At 43.4% G+C, this 20029-nt stretch overlaps 2 protein-coding genes across 6 annotated transcripts in view; one reads left to right on the top strand and one right to left on the bottom strand.

The window, feature by feature from the left end:
- Positions 1-6965, bottom strand: part of wdfy4 (WDFY family member 4) — a 67937-nt gene extending 60972 nt beyond the window's left edge. For 2 of the 4 annotated variants that reach the window (XM_088634475.1, XM_088634476.1), the window contains exons 1-5: positions 6770-6965; positions 5000-5213; positions 3346-3587; positions 2558-2672; positions 137-246 (exon numbers count right to left, since the gene is read on the bottom strand). In XM_088634475.1, the coding sequence (XP_088490601.1) occupies positions 137-246; positions 2558-2672; positions 3346-3587; positions 5000-5012 (480 nt within the window). In that variant the 5' untranslated portion in view covers positions 5013-5213; positions 6770-6965. The remainder of the gene's footprint in view (positions 1-136; positions 247-2557; positions 2673-3345; positions 3588-4999; positions 5214-6769) is intronic. The other 2 variants (XM_088634478.1, XM_088634480.1) reach the window with 1 other exon arrangement.
- A 465-nt stretch (positions 6966-7430) lies between these two features.
- On the top strand, positions 7431-19636 carry LOC148661148 (uncharacterized). 2 transcript variants are annotated; one of them, XM_088634482.1, is made up of 10 exons: positions 7431-7949; positions 9715-9850; positions 10010-10120; positions 10462-10594; positions 11441-11619; positions 12319-12392; positions 12855-13017; positions 14227-14301; positions 15084-15282; positions 16357-19636. In XM_088634482.1, exons 1-10 carry the CDS (start codon positions 7829-7831, stop codon positions 16819-16821), a joined length of 1656 nt encoding a protein of 551 aa, XP_088490608.1. In that variant the 5' UTR covers positions 7431-7828; the 3' UTR covers positions 16822-19636. The 2 variants fall into 2 exon arrangements, with proteins under 2 accessions (XP_088490608.1, XP_088490607.1); XM_088634481.1 differs by having other exon boundaries at positions 9460-9850.
- Positions 19637-20029: the final 393 nt, after the last annotated feature.

Genomic DNA, 20029 nt, shown 5'->3' with positions numbered 1-20029 from the left:
CTCATTAGTTAAATTTGTTATTTCACGAAGTCACTAAGGTTTTATCCACACCTTCAACATGGCCCTACCCATCAGCGAGAACTTTGATTGAATAAATTAATTTTACCAAGACGAACGTATACTGTGGTTAACTCACTGAATCCACACTGCACAAGAAACTGATGGACTTCAGCAAGAGCCATCCTCTGTTGCTTCTCACTTCTTCTTTCCACTGAAAGAATTGTTCCACCGCAAGGCGCGCTTCCTCTGTTTAAAACACACCAACCAGCAGCAGCGTCACAAATACAGCTAAGTGCAGCGAGCTCAGACGTTAATATAAACAGGAATGTATTTTTGGTGAGCAAGGCAGGGATCCACCCTTGACCGGACGCTAGCTGATGACAGGGCACACACACAGCACACAGGAACAGCAACCTAGCCAGCATGTCTGGATGCTGTAGAAGAATCACGCATTGAGAGTAAATTCAGGGAAACTCAGTGAGAACATGCGAACGATGCACAGCAGGCACCCCAGGTCCAGATCTCCACAAGGAAAGTGGTTTATCAAAGTGAAGCCATCAGGTCTCATACAGCCAAAGAACAGGATGTAAAAATTCAACTGTCCACTTCTATGCCAAGGGTTTTTCTGCCTGACAATTTATACCTGTTGTTTCAAAAAGCTTACAGTTGCATGATGGTGTGGGAATTAGACCTTAAAGGAAAATGAGAAAAAACACATATAGGAAAAATGTATGCAAAACCTTTTACATTTCAAATTGCAAAACAGCATAACCATAGTTTATCCTGATGGAACTGTGGAAAAGCAGACACAATTTCATTACTCAAAACAGAACTCTACTAGTTCCCTACAGAGGAAAGTACCTCAACCCACAGGCACCCTAACATAGCAGCCGTAATGAGAAACCCAGCCACGTCGGTGCTGCTTAGATCTTGCTCAGCAGCTGATGTTAGCGGGGCACCACAGCCGAAAAGCGACAAGGTTGTCTTCTCAACAACACCTGACTCTTCACGACACTTTACAGAAAACATTTCAGGTAATGATAGAGGCCTCTGGCTGACAGAGATGATAGCAAATAATGAGAAACAAAGCTTCTGCAAGAGGCAGCAGAAAAGTGTTACAGGCTGAGGTACAGTAGGTGACAATGGAGGTGTCTAAGACTGTAGAAAAAGTGTGTAACACCTGGCAGTGTAAACATTTCCAGCTTCAAAGCAGGTGAGATGTTTGCTGAGATGTAGGGGGTCCAGATCCTGTGATCAAAGTAATCAGAAAGTTTACTTTGGTTTGCCGTACTTAATTAGTTCCTGGGTAAATGATGAAAGGATGACGAAGTGTCAATCGACATTCCAGAAACACACCATAAAAAATCAGATGAAGACAGAGAGAAAGGAAAAGAAGAAAAAAACAAGGAACCATAAGCGAGAGAGAAAACTGGAGGGAAACTCCAAGCATCTTTCAGACAAGAGAGTCCCTACTTCACGATCATCCAAAAGGACCTGATTGGACCTTAGTACTTGAACCTTGCTAAATCTTGCTAAGCTTGCTATTCTGGGCATTTAGGGAACTTAGATTTCCTGAGAGTAGAATACCTTGGTTAAAAATGGTCATTCCTGCTGCTATTTTTTAGATTAGGGAGATAAGCTCCCATTTGCTGTATTTTGTGGCATCTGGATTTGCAGAGGGAGAGATTTAACTACGGGCTGTATTACATTTAGTTTAAAAGGCAGCTTCTCTCTTATTTGGGCCTCTGTAGGCATTATTTAACAGTTGAATACTTGGTTTACTGAGGTTTTTCTGGGTGGTCTATGCTTCTGGTTTGTTTTCTATGTCTAGTGCTTGTATTTGTTATTGGTGGTAAATATTTGTTTTTACCAAGTGTGCCAGAATTACTATTTTCACCAAAGCTGTATTACATTGTATTTAATTTACTTATTGACTCGGCCACTTGGTCAATTTCCTGTTACTCACTATTTTCGTAACCCCCAATTTGTAACAATATTCTGGCATTTAAATGTTTTAATTGTTTAGTAACTCCTTGTGTCATATAGGGAGTCAGAATGATGTAGAAAAGGTTAGCTGTTAGATCAACATCACATTAGATTGCTTCTTGCAAGAAAAACAGAAGGTAGATAGGAATGTTGCACAATTCTGAAATAGAACGAGTGCAACATTAAGAGTGGTTTACACAGGTAGGCACAGGTCAAGCAAGAGAAGACAACTTAATTTTAAACTCAGAGTATTGTTCTGTTTTTAGAAACATCCGTCCAGTTTCTAACCATTTCAGCCAATTCAGGGTCACTGAAAAGCCAGAGCTTTCCTGTTACAATAACAGTACAATAACAATGTACCTCAACAGGTATTGTACAGTGTACCTCAAGGCGGGGTATACAGTCAATCACAGTCAATCACAGGGCACACACACAAACACAATCCCGCCAGAGTCAATTTTCCCAGGATTCAATGAACCTGCCAGTATGTCTTTGGACAGTTTGACTAAACCAGACTAACCAGAGGGAACCCCATGTGAACACTGGCAGAAGTTAGCAATACAATACATACCTGCAGGTCGGTTTGAAACCTTCTCCTGTATATCTGTTACCAACATCTGGGCAACTTCACCAGCAAAGGTCTGTAAGTTCTTTACGTGGTCTTGTAAACAAGAGCTTTCAGCAACCTGCAAGAAAAGAAAGTGAATGTAGTGAAACTGAGCATCTGGAGTCACAGGCATTTGACAACAGGTATAAAAGAGGAAATTCTCTTAATGTCTCTACAGTGGCCATATACTGTTGATTGCATGGGAAGTTATGTCAAATATTTTTTATCAAATGTTTTTTGTCAACTGTTGACCTATTGGTCGTGATTTCTTATCTTTTTAGTTCCTCACTGTTTTATTATGTTTGTCCTCTATTACTATTATTATTATTAAACCTTTTGTGATTAGAAATAAGTCTGCTAGCACATCAGAACACACAGAAATCTTGAATTTTCCCCTTCTGACCCAAATCTTTAAAGCAAATAGCGATTTTCAATAAGACACAGTGAAGTGAGATCATACTTTTTGTGTATTATTATTAAATTTTCGACCCCAATTAAAATAATAATAAATGATGAAAGGAACAGGAACAGAGCTTTTCTCTGATATCTAACACAAATATTCATTCTGCACCCAAAGCAGGTGCATTTTAACATCAGTCCTTTGTGTTCTATGAACGTTTTACAGAGGATATCTGTTGCCACTAGCCCAATAATAAATAATATCACTTTCAGTATATCGCTTGCCATCTTACTTTTTATTATCACTTACTGGATACTATGTACTTTTTACACATTGGTGTTCTGTGTAGTACCTCAATAAAAAGTGGCAGTAGGTCAAGTATCTTTGTCTCCCGTTCCTCCTTTGGAAGCTGACTGTTTCTTTCCAAGCGCAACAGCTCGTCGCTCAGTCTTGGCTGTGCCATAGCGGAGTCCTGCTCCTGTGCCTCCTGGACACCCTGGTGCTGTTGGGAATCTCCAGGCCTTTTGGGAATCTCCACCTCGGAATCTTCTCCCCGTTCTGAGCTCACTGGCTGCATGACTCGCGCAGGGCTTTCTCTTGACAACACAGAAGTCGAATGTTAGTGGCCTCTCTGTAAGGCAGGTTACCACCCAATCAAGGACACATGACGCCTTTGCATCTAACAACGCAGGCCTTTGCTTCAGCAAAATACCTGGCTTATAAAATAGTATAAGCAGAAATGCCTAGATTTTTTTTGCGCCTCCAACTTTTACGCTAAAATCACCACCGAATACAGTGGCTGCATACTGTGGGTTTAAATAACAAAAAAAAAAATCAAGGTTTTGTCATAAGAAAACCGTCTTCACTTCTCTAATTTCTTCCACCCCTGTATTCATCTACTGCACACTTCAGTATAAGAACACAGGAACGGTAACAAACATGAGGGGCGCATCTTGTCCGGCTGGCTAACTGGGTTTTACTGGCTAATTGATTCCAGGATCTTATCCTTCCTTCTTCTTCTCATGGTACAGTATCTCCCTAGGTGGTTTCGGCTTTGACAACATGGCTCAGGCGATTGTTCCAGAGACTTCTACAACCCTACAACACACAAACAGTTCTCAAAACCGTTTTTCTCTTTCTTCTTGCTGTTTACTATAGCTACCAGCCTTCTGAGACTGACAGAGATTAGAGTCAGCTCTTAGTATCACACCTCAAGCAGATATTTGGCTGTCTAATTGTTTCCTGTGCTAAAGGGGTAGGAGGATAATTCTTTTTCTTTGAGGTCACCCAACCACACACACACTACTGTCGGGGAGACATTTCAACACACTGTAACTACGAAATGTAATTCATCTTCTTAATGACTCTGGAAACATGTTCATTGGCAACAAACTACTACAGCTCGGCTGCATTGTGTAATGCAGTAATCTTACTATAGGACTACACTGCATTATATATCGACATAGCAAAGGTTACAAATGAGAGAGCATTGGGAAAGTGAAAACAGGCCACTCATTACATTTCTGTAACTTCCACTATTTGCCTATCATATATTACTCATTTACATTGGAGCCCGAAGTCACCTTGGATAGAAGATTGAGCCAAATGAATGATGATAACAACATTTGGTTTATTTTAAGAAAACTTTTCCCCCATACTGCTTGGGCAATGCAAAAATAAACTTTAATTTTTATGAACGGATTTTTAGTTTACCAGATTGCTGGTAATATCTTTTTGCTTTGCTCTCCAGGCTGTGTTGAGGCAGGACAAAGGAACCTGGCATCTGGAACTCTCTGGATCCTAATTTCCTAATTATTACTCACAAGCAGGAGGCATGACATGTACAGTCACAGCCACCGAAAGCAGAAGACAATGTGAGAAATGCAGAAGCCACACAGGAGCCATCGCTGTCCAGAACTGAGCCCAGGACACAAGAGCTGACAGACAGCCGCCTGACAGTCCACACCACCCCCCTGCACAGAAAACAGAAATGAAAATCAGCCCACCTGTGTGCTTCATCTTGCTGCTGTCTTGGGCTTGCTGCGAGCTGGCCAAGTCTTGCAGAGGACTGTCCTGTTGTTCTAACACCTCAAAACCTGTTCACCAACACAAGTGCCGGCCGCGTCTTCATCCAGCAAATATTTCAAACGTGTGGGGGGTGTGAACTTTGTACAATTAATAACTCCTAACTCCGCCACGCTAAATCATGTGCTTCATTTCCTGGGAGGAAAAGCAGAAGTGAAGAGATCAGTTGTTACGCTCAAAGTGTTTTACACTCACTTTTAAAGCGCACACATGCAGCTTGACATTAGACCCTGCCCCTCCAGTTTCTGTTAGAAGAGACTGTGAAACAGAACTGATAACCCCAGCTCTCCTATTACTTATTGCTTATCACTCTACAAATGCTATACAGCTACAGTCCGGCCACACAGCTCAGAAGTTGTGGTTGTCAGCTGTTCATGTGCTGGCACATCTATTTCAGTATGCAAAAGCTGCCTGTTTGATGAGTGCTCTAGATTAGTTCGGTGTGTTAGTTTTAGAGGTTTGCTGCAATGGCAGTGTTTGTGCTCTTCCCTGTGTTGATGTGGTTTTCTCCAGGTGCTGTGTTTGTCCTCCTGCAGTCCGAAGATATGTTGCTCAGGTTAACTGGCGTCTCTACATTGCCCCTCCTACGTTTGGGAGAAGGAATGTGTGTGAGTGTGTGTGAGAGAAAATGTGTGTGTTTTAGAAAGGAATGTGTGGATGTATGTGTGAGGGAGAATGTGCGAGTGTGTGTGAGAGCAGGAATGTGTGTGTGTGTCAGAGAGATTGTGTGTGAGGGAGAATGTGCAAGTGTGTGTGAGCAGGAATGTGTGTGTGTCAGAGAGATTGTGTGAGTGTGTGAGAGAGAGACTGTGCGTGTTAGAGAGAATGTGTGTATGAGTGAATGAGAGAGATTGTGAGAGTGTGTTAGAGAGAGATTGTGTGTGTGTGTAAGTGTGTGAGAGAGATTGTGTGTGAGAGAGAATGTATGAGCGTGTGTGAGCAGGAATGTGTGTGTGAGTGTGTGAGGGAGAGATTGTGTGAGCGTGTGTGAGCAGGAAGGGGTGTATGAGAGAGAGATTGTGTGTGAGCGCTTGTGAGCAGGAATGTGTGTGTGAGTGTGTGCGAGTGCCCAGTGAGGGCCTGCTGTGCCACCCAGGGTGTACCCCACATTCCGCCCTGTCAGCTTGGGCACCAGTTCAGTGCCAGTCTCTGAGGATAAAGAGATCAGACACTTCTAAAAGCAGGAGTGTGCTAATACAAAGTGCACAGCAGTCAGTGTAAAAGACTTTCTTTGAACCGTTAATCTTTCCTAGGGCACTGCATGGCCACTTTTCCTAAAACATTTAAGCCGTACAAAAAAGTGCTCACTGGTCAAGCACACTGTGGACGTGTCCACGGTGGCATTTAACGAAAACACGATAACTTTGATTTAATCATTCCACGAGGTTGAGTGGTAAAGGCGAAACAAATTAATCGACAGCGACATCTAGCGGAATTGGCTTTGGGAACAGCCTGAATATACCTCGATCTGTGCATAATGACTCGTGCATTCACGAAGAGTAATTCTTGATTTAATAATCCCCCACTCGCGGCGCGTGTTGAAATGTGAACGCTGACGCCTTTAGTTCTGTTTAATTCTATATTAATTTGTGTATACCTTTGGCTTTTTTTTCAATCTAACTTATTATCGTGCCGGACATAAAGTTAATCGATGCTTCCTTCAACGCCGTCGCCCGCAGTGGATGTCTCACCTGTGATCGATGCTCGGCAGAATCTGCACGTGACACGCGAGGTAGCCGCTGCTGCCCGTCACGAGGCCCAGACCCCTCTCCCACACGGGGGGATTCAGTCACGGCAGCGTCGCGAACGAGCTATACTGCTCTTTCGCTCGTGGTCTTCAGTGTGCCATAAGGAACTTTTCCATCACGAGATTACTAGATCATCATCCCCCGCAATCCTTCTTTTTGCGCAAGGAAGCCCTGTCCTTCCGGTTGTAATTTTACACAAGGCACGAAAAATAAATACACGCCGTGTGCCTAGCAATATTTGACATTTTATATACCTGACGCTATTAGTATACCATACTATTTTTTGAAAAGAATGAAAGCAAGAAGATTCTCGGAGCTCGTCTGGGATCTTTATATCCGGGTTCATTTCTTTTGGGTTGTGTCACATAGCTGGGAGCAAAACCAAGTTACCGGAAAACACCTTTCCTTTGGAGAAAAGGAACATACTCTGGACGTCGCTCACAGTCAAGCTCTTGCATTAAAGCTTTCTCTGCATCAGATGCATGAAGGTGATTCGGATCGCTAAATAGCAAATTTGGAACAAAAGCAGATTTACAGAAGGGACAGGAAATATAATAACTGATAGACACATTAGACAACGGTTTATTTGCAAGGACATCACAAATCCTGGCCTCGATAGGGCTATATAACAACGGACCCCCTCCTGCCGCTGGTGAGACAGCGCCCCCCGACCCGCAGCGCTGGACCTGGAGTGTGACGTATGACGTGTGACGTCAGCACGGGCTCGAATCGTCATCGGCGCAGACCCCGCGACTGTACGTTCGGGGCGGGGCCTATGTGTATATAGATAATTTAAATAAGCATTACCCGTTAAATTCCCCGTCCACTTCACCGCTTTTTTTTAATCGATATTGAATCAGTGCTACCTTGTTCAATAGCGGCAATTGCCAACAGTTTTGGAAACCACGGGGATCGATTTATGTTGGTCTTCCTTCCACACACGTCATTGTAATAAGCCCTTGTTAATGTTGAAAGTTGTTGTGATATACTGTAGCATTGAACATGCTTCCTCCGGCGGCCGGGGCAGTTGCGGGCAGCGACATTTTCGACGCAGTGCAAAGGGGAGACGCGGAGCGCTGCGCGTACCTCCTGGAGCTTGACCGTTCGCTGCTGGCGCGCCGGGGTGAGTCTGAACAGCGGCGTGTGCGCCGTGGGCCCGTGGGTCCGGTGTCTCTGCGTTGGGTTGTGCTTGTGTTGTGCGCCGACCGGGTGGGATTGTATGATTACAGTGAGCGAGTCTATGCTGTGTCCAGCCGAGCCCCCTGTGCTGTGCATTGTCCTCTACTGTCTGAGACTCGGTTCTCCGTGACGGGGGCTGGTAAGGATGTATTAAGCGGTACAGTACAAAGCACAATCAGAAGCTGCATTGATATTCATTCTGTATTAACCTATTTGATCATTTCTTATCGCCGGGTCTATACGGGTGGATTGGCACTTAGCTGCTATTGCTCGTTATTGGCAGTAATGCATGTGTTTTACTTCCCCTTTTATTGCTGGCAATATTCCTGGAGCGATTTCAGCACAGTTCCTGATTTATTTAATAACCGGGAAAATACTGTGGTTTGTATTCGCTCTTCAGCTTCACCCGTGATAATTGAAATGAAATCCAAGAGGGCTTTAACTACAGTAGGTCTACTCCCAAACCATACATGACTTTTGAATGCAAAGCTCCTATAATGTAAGCTTTTATTTTAACTTTTAAAAATGTCTCTTGACATTTAGTGATACATTTTGGAGGAAATGTTTCAATTATGTGACATTTTTTGACAGAATCTTCTGGGGTATTTTTTTATATTTATCAAACTTGGTATATCCTTTATTTAATGCTTGGAAAACAGTATAGATTTTGTGATGAATTCTTTTGGGCTGATGTCTCTAGTGGAGTCCCACAGGGATCTGTGCTAGGACCACTGCTCTTCCCAATCTGTGTCAGTGATCTAGATTTTGGTTTTGTCTGTAAACTAGTCTTGTTTTCAGATGATAACAAAAGTATGAGCATTAGGAAACACTGTATAATCAACAAGGAATATTAATAAAGATTTATTTTGATATATCAAGTTTGTGTTCCAGGCAATGTAGAGAAGAAATAAAAAACAAAATGTTTGGATATATTGTATAGTAAAAATGTAGGACTTGAAATCAAAGGTTTCTGTGTCAAAATATGTGGATTACAGTGTACTAGTAAGGTCTTATTTTGAATATTGTGTACAATTTTGGTCACCGTGCTACAAAAAAGACATTGCTTTTCTAGAAACAGTCCAGAGAAGAGAAACCAGGTACAATCTTGAGCTTAAAGGAATGCCCTGCACTGAGAGGCTGAAAAAACTGACCTTTTTTAGTCTTGAATGGAGAAAACATCAAAGAGACTTCAGGTATTCAAAATATTCAAACTGTTTTAAGGTTGCAAAATCATCAAAGGTGTTAACAGCTTCAGACTGCTAAACATCTTCAGAATCAACAGGAACCAGAGCACCAAGTTAAGGTGGGACCTCCAGGACACTGTATTTACATGTACAGCTGAAAAGAGGCACTCTATCACTCATCAAACATCAGTACAACAGTAATAGTAAAGATAAGAATGTCTCTACTGTAGGTGTCCTAGCGGTGTGCTGGCAAGTCTTTTCTGTGTCCAGGCTGGGCCGGCTTCACTCCCCTCACTGCTCTGTGTACCTCTCTGTGTCCAGGCTGGGCCGGCTTCACTCCCCTCACTGCTCTGTGTATCTCTCTGTGTTCAGGCTGGGCTGGCTTCACTCCCCTCACTGCTCTGTGTATCTCTCTGTGTCCAGGCTGGGCCGGCTTCACTCCCCTCACTGCTCTGTGCATCTCTCTGTGTCCAGGCTGGGCCGGCTTCACTCCCCTCACTGCTCTGTGTATCTCTCTGTGTCCAGGCTGGGCCGGCTTCACTCCCCTTCACTATGCTGCCTACCAGGGGAACAGGACTCTGGCAGAGCTGTTGCTGCGGAGTGGAGCTGACCCCAACACACCGAGCGATGCAGGACAAACGCCCTTTCATTTCGCCTGCAGGTCAGTGTCTGCGTGCCTTTCCCCCAATTTGTCGTGCATTAACAAATATATAAAAGAGCCCTGTTCTTTGAAGTTGTACTCTGAAAACCATTTCACAAAAGTGGCTCTCGGGGAACACCCTGGACTGACTGCCGGGCTGGCCCTGTGTGTCGTTGGCAGGCACGGCGATGTCTTTGTCCTTCACCTGATGCTGAGGCACGGTGCCGACCTGAGCCTCGTAGACCAGCAGGGGAAGACAGCTCTTCACTATTCAGTCACCGGGGGAAGTATGTAAGTTGTTATCGCCGCTTAAGGCATGTTCCTTGTACACGGCTTTCTCCTCATTTTAAGTATCTCTGATGTCATTACCATAACCTGTTGTTACATCAGTTGTGGCCCTTGCCTCAGCTGCACGGTCACCCCATGCTTGCCGTCGGCCCGAGTGGGTGCTTGTCTTTCTCACTGTACACGTTTAACCCTGGTACTGTATGTGCACGTGCCTGTGGTCCTGCTTCAGGCCCTGTGCTCCAGGGGTCGTCAGTGGGTTGAAGGAAGCACCAGGATAGACCGCTTTCTTGTAGCGGCCCCTGACGTATCGGGACGTCTTTTTTTTTTTATTATTCTGCTTACAGATTTGCTATACGGTACCTGGAGGAGACTGGCAGGTTCTCTTTCTCCGACACCGATAAGTTCGCGGTCACTCCGCTTCATCTCGCAGCGTCAACTGGAAACGTCGATGTGGTGAAGTACCTGCTGAGGAATAACGTAGGTATTCTCCAGGCGTTCTTGCTGCTGTCTGGCAAGTCCGCTGGGCAGTTTTTTTCCGGCTGTTGTAAGGGTACCAGTGATCCAGGTTTAATCTTTTATTAAATGCAGTGTAGAAATCTTACTCTGACCTGGCTTGAGAGAGTTTTAAATGGACACCTGCTGTTGTACATGACACCTCGATGTACATAGCTGAAAGGTGGGACAACATCACCGGGAACAGTCGGTGGGACATAAATAGAATGCAGACTCTTACACCCGCATTCAAGGCTGGACTAAGACTATAAGCCCCTCTGTAAAGCTGTTGTAATTTAGGACATTGTCAGAAATACACCTTGTGTGTGTCTCCTTCAGTGCTCTCCGGAAACGGCAATTTTCCATTACAATTAAACTCGTCTCAAACCTGCACTGGACTGTGCTGTGACTCCCTAGCATTTCTACAGCAGGGATTGCGAGTCAAAGCATTACAAGAGGCAATGCAAATATGCCAGAATCAAAATCGGTGACTTGGTGTTTTTGGGCCTGAGCTTTCACACACTGCAGCTGAGTGGTCTAGTAGGCCATGATCTTACAGTAATAAAAAAATAATTCCTTACAGCCCCACCTGGATGATGCGACGGCAGCCATAGTGCGCCAGAACGCTCACCATACATCAGCTATCAGTGGGGAGGAGAGCAGAGTGATGAAGCCAATTCAGAGATGGGGATGCACTGTATTGTACATATTTCATCCCGGCTTTTGAAAATATTCCTTACCGTTCAAAATGCGCGCGAGCCCTAGTCTAGTGGGTGCTCCTGGGTGCTGGAGGAGCGAGCACTGACGGGCGCGGTGTGGCTGTCTGTGCAGAGGTGCCCGGCTGCGGCGGCGGACTGGCAGGGGGGGACGGCCCTGCACACGGCAGCCGAGGCGGGCGCTGTAGATGTGAGCTGGGCGCTGCTGCAGGAGGCCGGCTTCCACCTCCTGCACTTGAAGAACAGGAACGGACGTACCCCCCTCGACCTCTCCGGGCAGGGAGCGACGTACAGGTGCGAGAGCGCTTCTGCCCGTCGGGGCGCAGGACAGGCTTGCCCCCCCGCGCCTGGTTCCTAAGCTGGGGTTGGAGCATCTGCTACACTGAAACCTCTGAGCCACTACACAACCGCACAGAGTGTGTGTCCTGTAGAGAAGAACAAAAAGACCCGTTACAATCGATCAGTCGAGGTTTATTTATCAATGCACGAACAGAACAGCATACAGCGGTGTTGTCGGCAATGAAATGCTTTATCCGTGATAAAGAGGGACAGAAGAGTAAAAGGACAGAAGTTGAGATTAGGATACAATAAAATATGCAATTGCTATTTCCAATACACTTAGAGGTTGTGCGTAAGGAACACAAGGATAGGATGTATTGAGCACTGTTCATACGTGTCCTGAGTGTGCAAAGTGATAGGAGGGTGCTCGTGCACCCTATCAGTAATCAATCAATCAATCATTGATTGATTGATTGTTTGGAACTGTAGCTATGGGTTTCTCCTGTTTTCACTAGGAGAGCGATAACTCATTTGGCGTAAAGACCAAATGCACTGTGCTGGGCAGTGTCTGCTCCTCGTTGGCCTCTCTGAAACCAGGGGTTGTGAGAGCACCCCTTGCTCAGTGTTGTCTGTAGTAAAATTGATTGTGTTTTTGCACCTAAAAAGCAGCATTCAGCTGAGATACAGCACCTGTTGTGTGTTTTTGTATTGTAGACATCAGCAGCTAACAAACATTTTGCGCAAGTTCGTCAATGAACCGGTGGATCAGAAACCCAAGGCTTCCTATGGTAAGAAATATTCATGGCCAATGTGACTTTTTACAGTATACGCATAGCTTCTAATTGATCGCTTATCTGTAGTACGTTAATAGAAGCCTAATGATTTTACTCTTCTGAAATTATTGATCTTATTCTTAATTCATTCGATGTTTCTAGTTGCACAAATCTCCAGTAATTTACATCAACACAGAACAGTCTTGACATGGTAGCACAGATCTGTAGAGTTTGAGCCATGGGTCTTACTCTGGCTACTTTTTAAAATGATCCTAGAGATGGCCCATCAATAGTTAAGGTAATCTTTCCTTCATCGCCACTAGAGGGCAGCATATTACCATAAAGCTGGCTGGTTGAAGTGCCAGAGAATGCTCACTAAATGTTCATCATTGACTTGGAATATGGGAAATTGTCACATTCCTTTTTAATAATTATTCAGATATTCTTCTTCACTCTTGTTTTACATGTTGTTTTAAGGGTTTTACTACTGGGCTCTTCTGTTTCCTGGTGTCTGTGGATCTGTGGTCCTGCTGGTTGCTGCTCTGCTGGGGAAATATGGGGGGATATTCTGTGGCCTCATATTCCCTTGGCTTGGAAGAGTCATTTTCTCACAGTACCACAGGATGAGCGGCCATCAGAGGTGCGTAGGATTCACGTCACATGGGTTTTAACTAATACACTAGTTAAAAAGCATCTTCCTACAGTACATGTTTAGGATCTGACAAAAAGGGAAGAGTTTAAATTAACCCTGTTGTTGGGTCCATTAAGAGTCCAGCTGTTTGAAGGGGACCTGCAGTCCCAATTTCTCAGACCGATTGTTGAATCTCAGTAACAAAATAAATTCATTGGTGGTACAGAAGAAATGGACACATTTCAAATTAAGCCCAAAACCTTTGTGAAGGTTCTGTAAGTCGCCATGTGGTCGCAAACCTCTGGTCTTTCCACGGGCGAGAGCAAGAGGTCCCACGACTTGTGACGTGAGCCGGCCCTTCCTGCTCACTAGTCACTGTAATGACTAATGTAATGTGATGCATGAGCAAATAAGTACAGGTTGTGCAGCAGGGATTTCACTTGAGAAATATTCCATTGTGATCTGCATGCAGAGTTAATAAGTTATATTTGTCCGCAAAACCATCTCAAGGTCAAGAGCAATATTTCTATTGAATTAAAAGAGATGTATTCACAAGTCTGCTTGTTTACAATGTCATAAGGCTGTAACACATCATTAGTTTTGTTGCCTCTTTCTGAATCACAGAAAATGGGGCTGTGCATACCCGGAAATTAAGTCTATTTGGGGATGTAAGGTGGAGGTTTTTACAAGTTACTGTGTACATTTTACTTTTATTGTGCTTTGAAATTGACTCATCAATGTTGTTTCTTTCTTACCCTGAATTTGAAAAATAGCTTTGCAGTTCCCCTTTAATTGAAGGCTCAGGTGGAACAAAGCTCAGCAGGTGTGTGGGTCCCCATTACCAGGATAGGAACCCTTGGAGCAGCTGACTTTGGTATCGTGGCCGGCAGAGAACCACACTCAAGTCTAGATAAAGCTGAAGGTGGTGTCTCCGAGTTCAATGGTGTCTCCAAACCCAGTTTTTGTAGTCAAGATTTTTTTTTAAGCTAACGGTATCATACAGCTTAGTCATGGAGCTCGTTAGAGCGAGCTTCAAACCCTGGATAAGAGACTCCATGCCTCTGTATCTGATCTAAGAAAATATCAGGCAGCCCCTAGAGAGCTTGTGGAGCAGAGAGTTAGACAGCACTGTCAGTGAAAACTTCACAGTCAGAACATGATCTTTGCATTTCCATATACACAATATAGAAAGTTTACCTTTCACTTTTTCTGTTTCAGGTCACCTAATCCTATATACCTGGGAACACTGGCAGCCGGCATTTTCCATTCTTTGGTCTGCTTTTTTGGCAAAATCTTGCCAGATATCCTTTGCTAAAAGTCATTTATGTCTTGGATTTGTGTCCTTCTGTCACATTGAATAAAATATTCAGTTTTTGTTTTAACATATGTTAGGAGTGGACATTGATCAGTTTCTTTAATGAATAAGGCATCTCAACATAGTTGCTTACGCATGAAGTAGAAATATTAATTTTAGATCCATATTTGCAAGTGAGAAATATTATTTATCGATTAGTCTATCAGTCCCTTTAAGTGTGCCAGCATTTATCGTGTTGCTGTTGTTATTTCCCTAGTGATCTTTTCAGCCTCAGTGAAATTCAGTTTCTCTGCTTGCTCACACCAAAGTACAGTAAGTGCCTCATCTACACGATGTGCAGGGCAGTCTTGGACAGGGCAGTTGGTGCAGTGTAGTAATGGGCAGTGTTGGATAGAGTCATGCCCTCTTGTTTGTAACTCTAAGTTCTAGTAGATTAGATGGACTCTTTTAGTCAGTTTTAGTGTACCAGTTGCTGTCATGGGAACCTGGTATAAGGTTTCAGCTGATTGCACCAATATAATGATACTTGATTTGGCAAAATAATGCAGTATATACTGTATGTGCTCAGGGCTTTCAGGCCCTCTGGGACTGGTAAAACTGAATGGAGTCCTCTGTCCTCAACTTGACGAATGTTTCTTATTTTTACACCGTTTCATAAATCATACATTTTTGTGGCTTTTCGTCTGCTCGGGTAAGCGACAGGACTATGAAACAAGTACAGGTTTGAGTACAGCACGCTGAAGTTCAGGAGGTCCTTGACTCTGGCACGTATCTGGCCTGCCAGCGCCTTGTTCCTGGTGTCAGTGACCCACTTCGCAGGGACGCTGTGGATCTTCAGGGTGCTCCTCACCAGAGACCCAGGCCAGTTACAGACGGCCGACAGCGACCCACAGTTTGCAAAGATTGCAGACCTTGTGGATGCAGACCACACTCCCATCAACTTTTGCATCTACTGTGAGGTACTGTAAGTTTTCTCCGGAACGTCAAAGCTTTCCTTCCTTTGTTTTTTTTTTATTTGTCACCAGCCCTGGCTGCGTTGCAGATAAGATGAAAGACATGATTTTCATCCAGCTGATCTGAGTAATCTGATCTGATCGCTCTCGTCTGCCAAACAGCTTTTCAGTTCTTGTAAACTGTTACAGGAATTAAGCCACCTGTCCACAAACCTCACCCCTGGAACAGTCTCACTCTTTCTATGCTAGAACAGCCTGAAAGAATGGATACAAATGCGAGGAGGCTATTGAGGCCTTCCAGCTGTTTCTTGAATGCCAGGGAATCGGCTTCATCTGATGGCCTCTCCTGACTAGGTCTCATGAGCATGATGTTGTCTTGACATTAACGCTGATATGGGAAAAAAAATTATAAATGTTATTGAAGAGACATAAAGAGCACATGGTTTATCTAATTCAAGAAGGTCATACACATTTGATTTACTTTTATGTAATATGTCAAATAAACGTAATTTACTGCCGGGGAGGTTAAAGGCTTGATACAGTATACACCTCTTGATATAATCGTAAATGCCTTTACTCTTCAGGATCTCCAAGAGATTTTACTGGATTTCGTTGTTTTACAGAATCTTTATCATTACAGTCGGGAGGGCCCTGTTGATTGTTTTGTGGAAGTTAGCAAGCAGCGGTCATTTTGGAAGAGAAGCATGCTTTTTCAAACGACTGAGTACGTCATGGAACGAGACCCTGTGGGCTTCAGTGCAGAGGCAGCCAATCTAATTACACAGCCATTCGGGCAAACATGCTCAATAATGAAATCAAATGACGGCAAAACAGTACTGATCTGTACAGATATCTAGCAGGACTGTGATTCAGAATTTTTCTGCTTTTTTTCTCTAAAGTTTGCTTGACTGATAAACAACTGATCACGTCAAGGTCACGTCCCATGATGCACTTGTGTTTCTTCTCCGAAACGGTTGGCATAACCCCTTCGAGTAGTATTTCTTGTTTTGTGCAGGTTTGTTCTCTCGCGATAGAAAGGTGATATCCACGCTTGTAAAACTCTTTTCCACCTGTCCGCAGCTATTCCAGCCAGAAAGGTGCAAGCACTGCAAACTTTGCAACATCTGTGTGCTTGAGTTCGACCACCACTGTCTCTTCCTAAACCGCTGCATTGCCAAGAACAACCATCGCCTCTTCCTGATCTTTCTACTGGAGCTGACAGTCGCACATGGGATCTTTATATTCGCGGCGCTGTGCTACCTCCATCGGAAATACAGTCAGCCTCTTTGGACCGTGTGCACGGCGGTTCTGACCGAGGAGGTGTGGGTGCTGGTTCTGACCGTCATGAACCTCCTGACCTTAGTTTGGGAGGCCTGTCTTCTCAAGGAGCAGATTGGAGCCGTCTCAGTGGGCTCCACCACACACTTCAAGCCACACCCTGGCAAGCCCCTCTCCTGGACACGACAGTGCAGGGCCATCTTGACATTTCTGGCCGAAGACAAAAGGACTGCCAATTTTCATCAAAAGGCCTCCGTAAATATTTGAACCATTATTAGTAAGTACGTTAGAATCAATAGGTTGTCGTGGGTTCTTGTAAATCTGTTTCGGGTGGCTGATTCTCAGCATAGAGGGGTGAGCCTCCCTCTACACCAGCACGGAGGCTGTTGCTGGGGTGCACTCGAGCCCCACCCCTCCGCGCTCCTGTCGTCACGAGCGGCTGGCGAGTTTGAGGGACGCCCTGGCCCTGTCCATGGACTGCCCCTCACAGGGAGGAGCTGACTGATCACACTTGCCCTCAACAGGGTAAAACTGGGCTCGGTGGGGTCAGTGGATGTCCTTTATTCAGGGACAAAACAGCTTGGCAGCACAATTTGTGCTGTAGTCTTACAGGTGTGTTAAGAACAAACCTACAGTTTCATATAAGCTTCCAAGCTGCCAACTCGTATTTCTCATGGTTCTTTAAAAGGAATTGTCCCTATTTTTGTGAATAGCACTGGAACAATAAGCAGGAATGTAGTTTTTTACACCTACAAATATTTTAATGGGGATTTTTTTAAAAGAAATGTCTAATTTTAATAGCGTTTTCCAGATGGCAGTGAAGGTCTCGGCTGATACTGATATTGGAGACGTTGAACATGAATGAGGGTTGATGACACAAGGAAGCTTTTTTTGTCTAATGGATTTCTTCCCAAAGCGTTTTACTGTCTTCCAAAACTGGAATGCATTAGACCCATTTTAATTCTAAAATGTGTACAGTGCACTTACACCATTCGGTTTTTAGTAATATGAAATTACATGTTTTTTTTTTTGTTGGAAATTTGTGTACATTTTTTAGATTATTTTGTTTTATTTTCGAAATCTGTTCACATATTTCCTCAAATGAAACAAGATTTTCATATTACAGTACCTTTCTGAGAAGCAGTGTGAATTATTTGCTTTCTTTTCTTTGCTTTGCTCTTTAAGCCACACAGCAAAGCCATTAAAAGCGACCCCCTACTGTACTGTTTAAATTATTTCCACTAAGTTGCGTTATCCTTTGAGACCCAGAGAAAGTATGTGTCAGAGAAAGTGTAATCTATTTATATTTTGTGAGTAGAGGAGAAAAAGCTTTTTCTACATGTGTGTAGAAACACAAGGAATTGTTCTGATTGTGACCCTAGCAAGCTGCCTTACATAAAATGTATTCTGCTAATTTCTTTGTATTTGTTTTGCTACCATTGTTATTATCTTTTTTTTTGTAGTGGTTAATAATAATTGTAGCTTAGCTGTTTCATAATAATACAAGTTTTATAATGCCTTTTCAAACACTCACAGTGCTTTACACATGTAAGACGCATGGAGGAAGTAAAAAGAAACCTTAGCTGTAGGAAACGTGACTACATTTTGAAAATGTACCCAGAAAATTGGCTTTGTGAAACCAAGAATAAAATGAATTTAAAAACTATTAAAAGTATTCATGAAAAGGCTAGAAAATCAGTTGACACTGCACTGGTGTTTCCATGTCTTTGAAACTGAGTGCATTCCTGCATTTTTGGGGACCCAGGAGAAGACACTCCTACCTGCAGCCTGGGAATTTCCCTTTACGGTGCTATTCCAGCAGGCTTTGTCCAGCTACATTGTTGGCTGCTAATAATTAACCATTTCCATATCCTGGGATATCATCTCCTGGAATTGCTGGTTCGTCTTTGATCTGAGTTCCAATAGTGGTATTAACGTAATTAAAACCGCAGTGTGCAGGGTCAAGTGAGTTCAGAGATTTTAATTGTGTTTCAGACTGTAACTGCAGGGACATCAAGCCCAGCTTCCTGATTCTGAGGTGTTGCAGCCATTAATGGAAGGGGTCCAGTACCGTCTGATTTCCAATAATTGATCTCTATTCATTTGTTCCAAGAACGCAATGTTTGGGTAATTAAGTCAGCAAATTTTTATACTGTTCCATCCCTTATAGATGTCTTTTACAGCCGGGATATTATGACACTCGTTTAATATGTTTTACGTTGCCTGTAATGTAACTGGAACTATCAAGGCCTGAGGAATCCGCCAGCTGGGTTTGGCAGAGTTTAAAGAGCAGCAGCCTTCTGGCTCATAATAACATTTGTCTCCATACCAACTGACAGCCTTTCTGCTCATGCCTGCAGTGAATCATTGTTATGGACTTTAACAGGCATCTTCATGTGAAGCATTGCATCTTCTGGTAGTCAGCTATTCAATTGTTCCACATCCATTAGTAAATTGAATAATATTTCAATCTAATTGCACATATTACGTTAATCTAGTTTTATTCTGGCTCAGAATTTCCTGGTAATTCTGTGTCTGTTGCAAGTCACTATCTGCTCCAGAAAACCATTCTTATCTGTGCACAGTCCCATCGCAGAGAGAGATAAAAGTCTATATAGAGCTTCTGGAAACATCGTTTTGTATTTATAGATGTGTATTCAGAAAAGATCCGTCAAGGATATTCTGAAGTAGGAGAAATGTACATTTAAATAACATGAGGATGATGAAGCCAATGATAGGTTTTCTTTTTTTCATCTTTATTGTTATTAATGTTTTTATTAATAATAATATAGGAAAACATGGTCCTATTTGCAGTTTCTCTGCACATACTGTGGATGTGTTAATATTGTTATGACTGTAACTGCTTTCTTATAGTTGACTTTTGATTTCAAATTATAAATGTATTAATTATAGCATTTTAACTGTGATTTAAGCTAAACTGAATGACAACATACGTCTACTTCCCTTCTCATGAAGCACAATTAGATCAAATTGGTGAAACAACTGTGATTCTGATTTAACCATATTTCATATCTATGTAGCAATGAATACATGAATCCCATTAAATGCGCAGCTGATATTATGTCCACAAAGTTTCGGTGATGCGAACCTCATATTTTACAGGCGATACAGAAATAGATTTGCACTGCAAGTCTGGTGTTCAGGCTATTGTATGCCCTGCATTAATTTGTGGAAGAGCAGCTCCTGGCTTTGTAGGAAGCGAGCCGCTCTGACAGATGGTTTTGTCAAGGGATTTCCCAGCCGAGAGGCACACACCATCAGCTACAGCCCCCGTGCAGCTTGGCAAGATCATTGCCTGCTTGTTGTTCTTGGGGTCATTCATCCATCCATCCCTCCCTTTTCTAAACACTTCATGCAGTACAGGGTCACAGGAGAGATGGAGTCGGGCGGAGCGGTGGCTCTGTGGCTAAGGATCTGCGCTTGTGGCCGGAAGGTTGCCGGTTCGAATCCTGTG

The sequence above is a fragment of the Lepisosteus platostomus genome, chromosome 6 (genome assembly GCF_059453375.1).
Source record: "Lepisosteus platostomus isolate fLepPlt1 chromosome 6, fLepPlt1.hap1, whole genome shotgun sequence".
Classification (NCBI taxonomy): domain Eukaryota; kingdom Metazoa; phylum Chordata; class Actinopteri; order Semionotiformes; family Lepisosteidae; genus Lepisosteus; species Lepisosteus platostomus.
The sequence above is the reverse complement of the archived record's forward strand: the minus strand, read 5'-3'. Positions and strand labels throughout refer to the sequence as shown.

Bases quoted from the DNA above. Each gene is read 5' to 3' on its own strand.
- LOC148661148 (XM_088634481.1), top strand. From the start codon at position 7,829: ATGCTTCCTCCGGCGGCCGGGGCAGTTGCGGGCAGCGACATTTTCGAC. The intron at 10,595-11,440 runs GTAGGTATTCTC...CTGTCTGTGCAG, and splicing joins AGTACCTGCTGAGGAATAAC to AGGTGCCCGGCTGCGGCGGC. The intron at 11,620-12,318 runs GTGCGAGAGCGC...TTTGTATTGTAG, and splicing joins GGGCAGGGAGCGACGTACAG to ACATCAGCAGCTAACAAACA.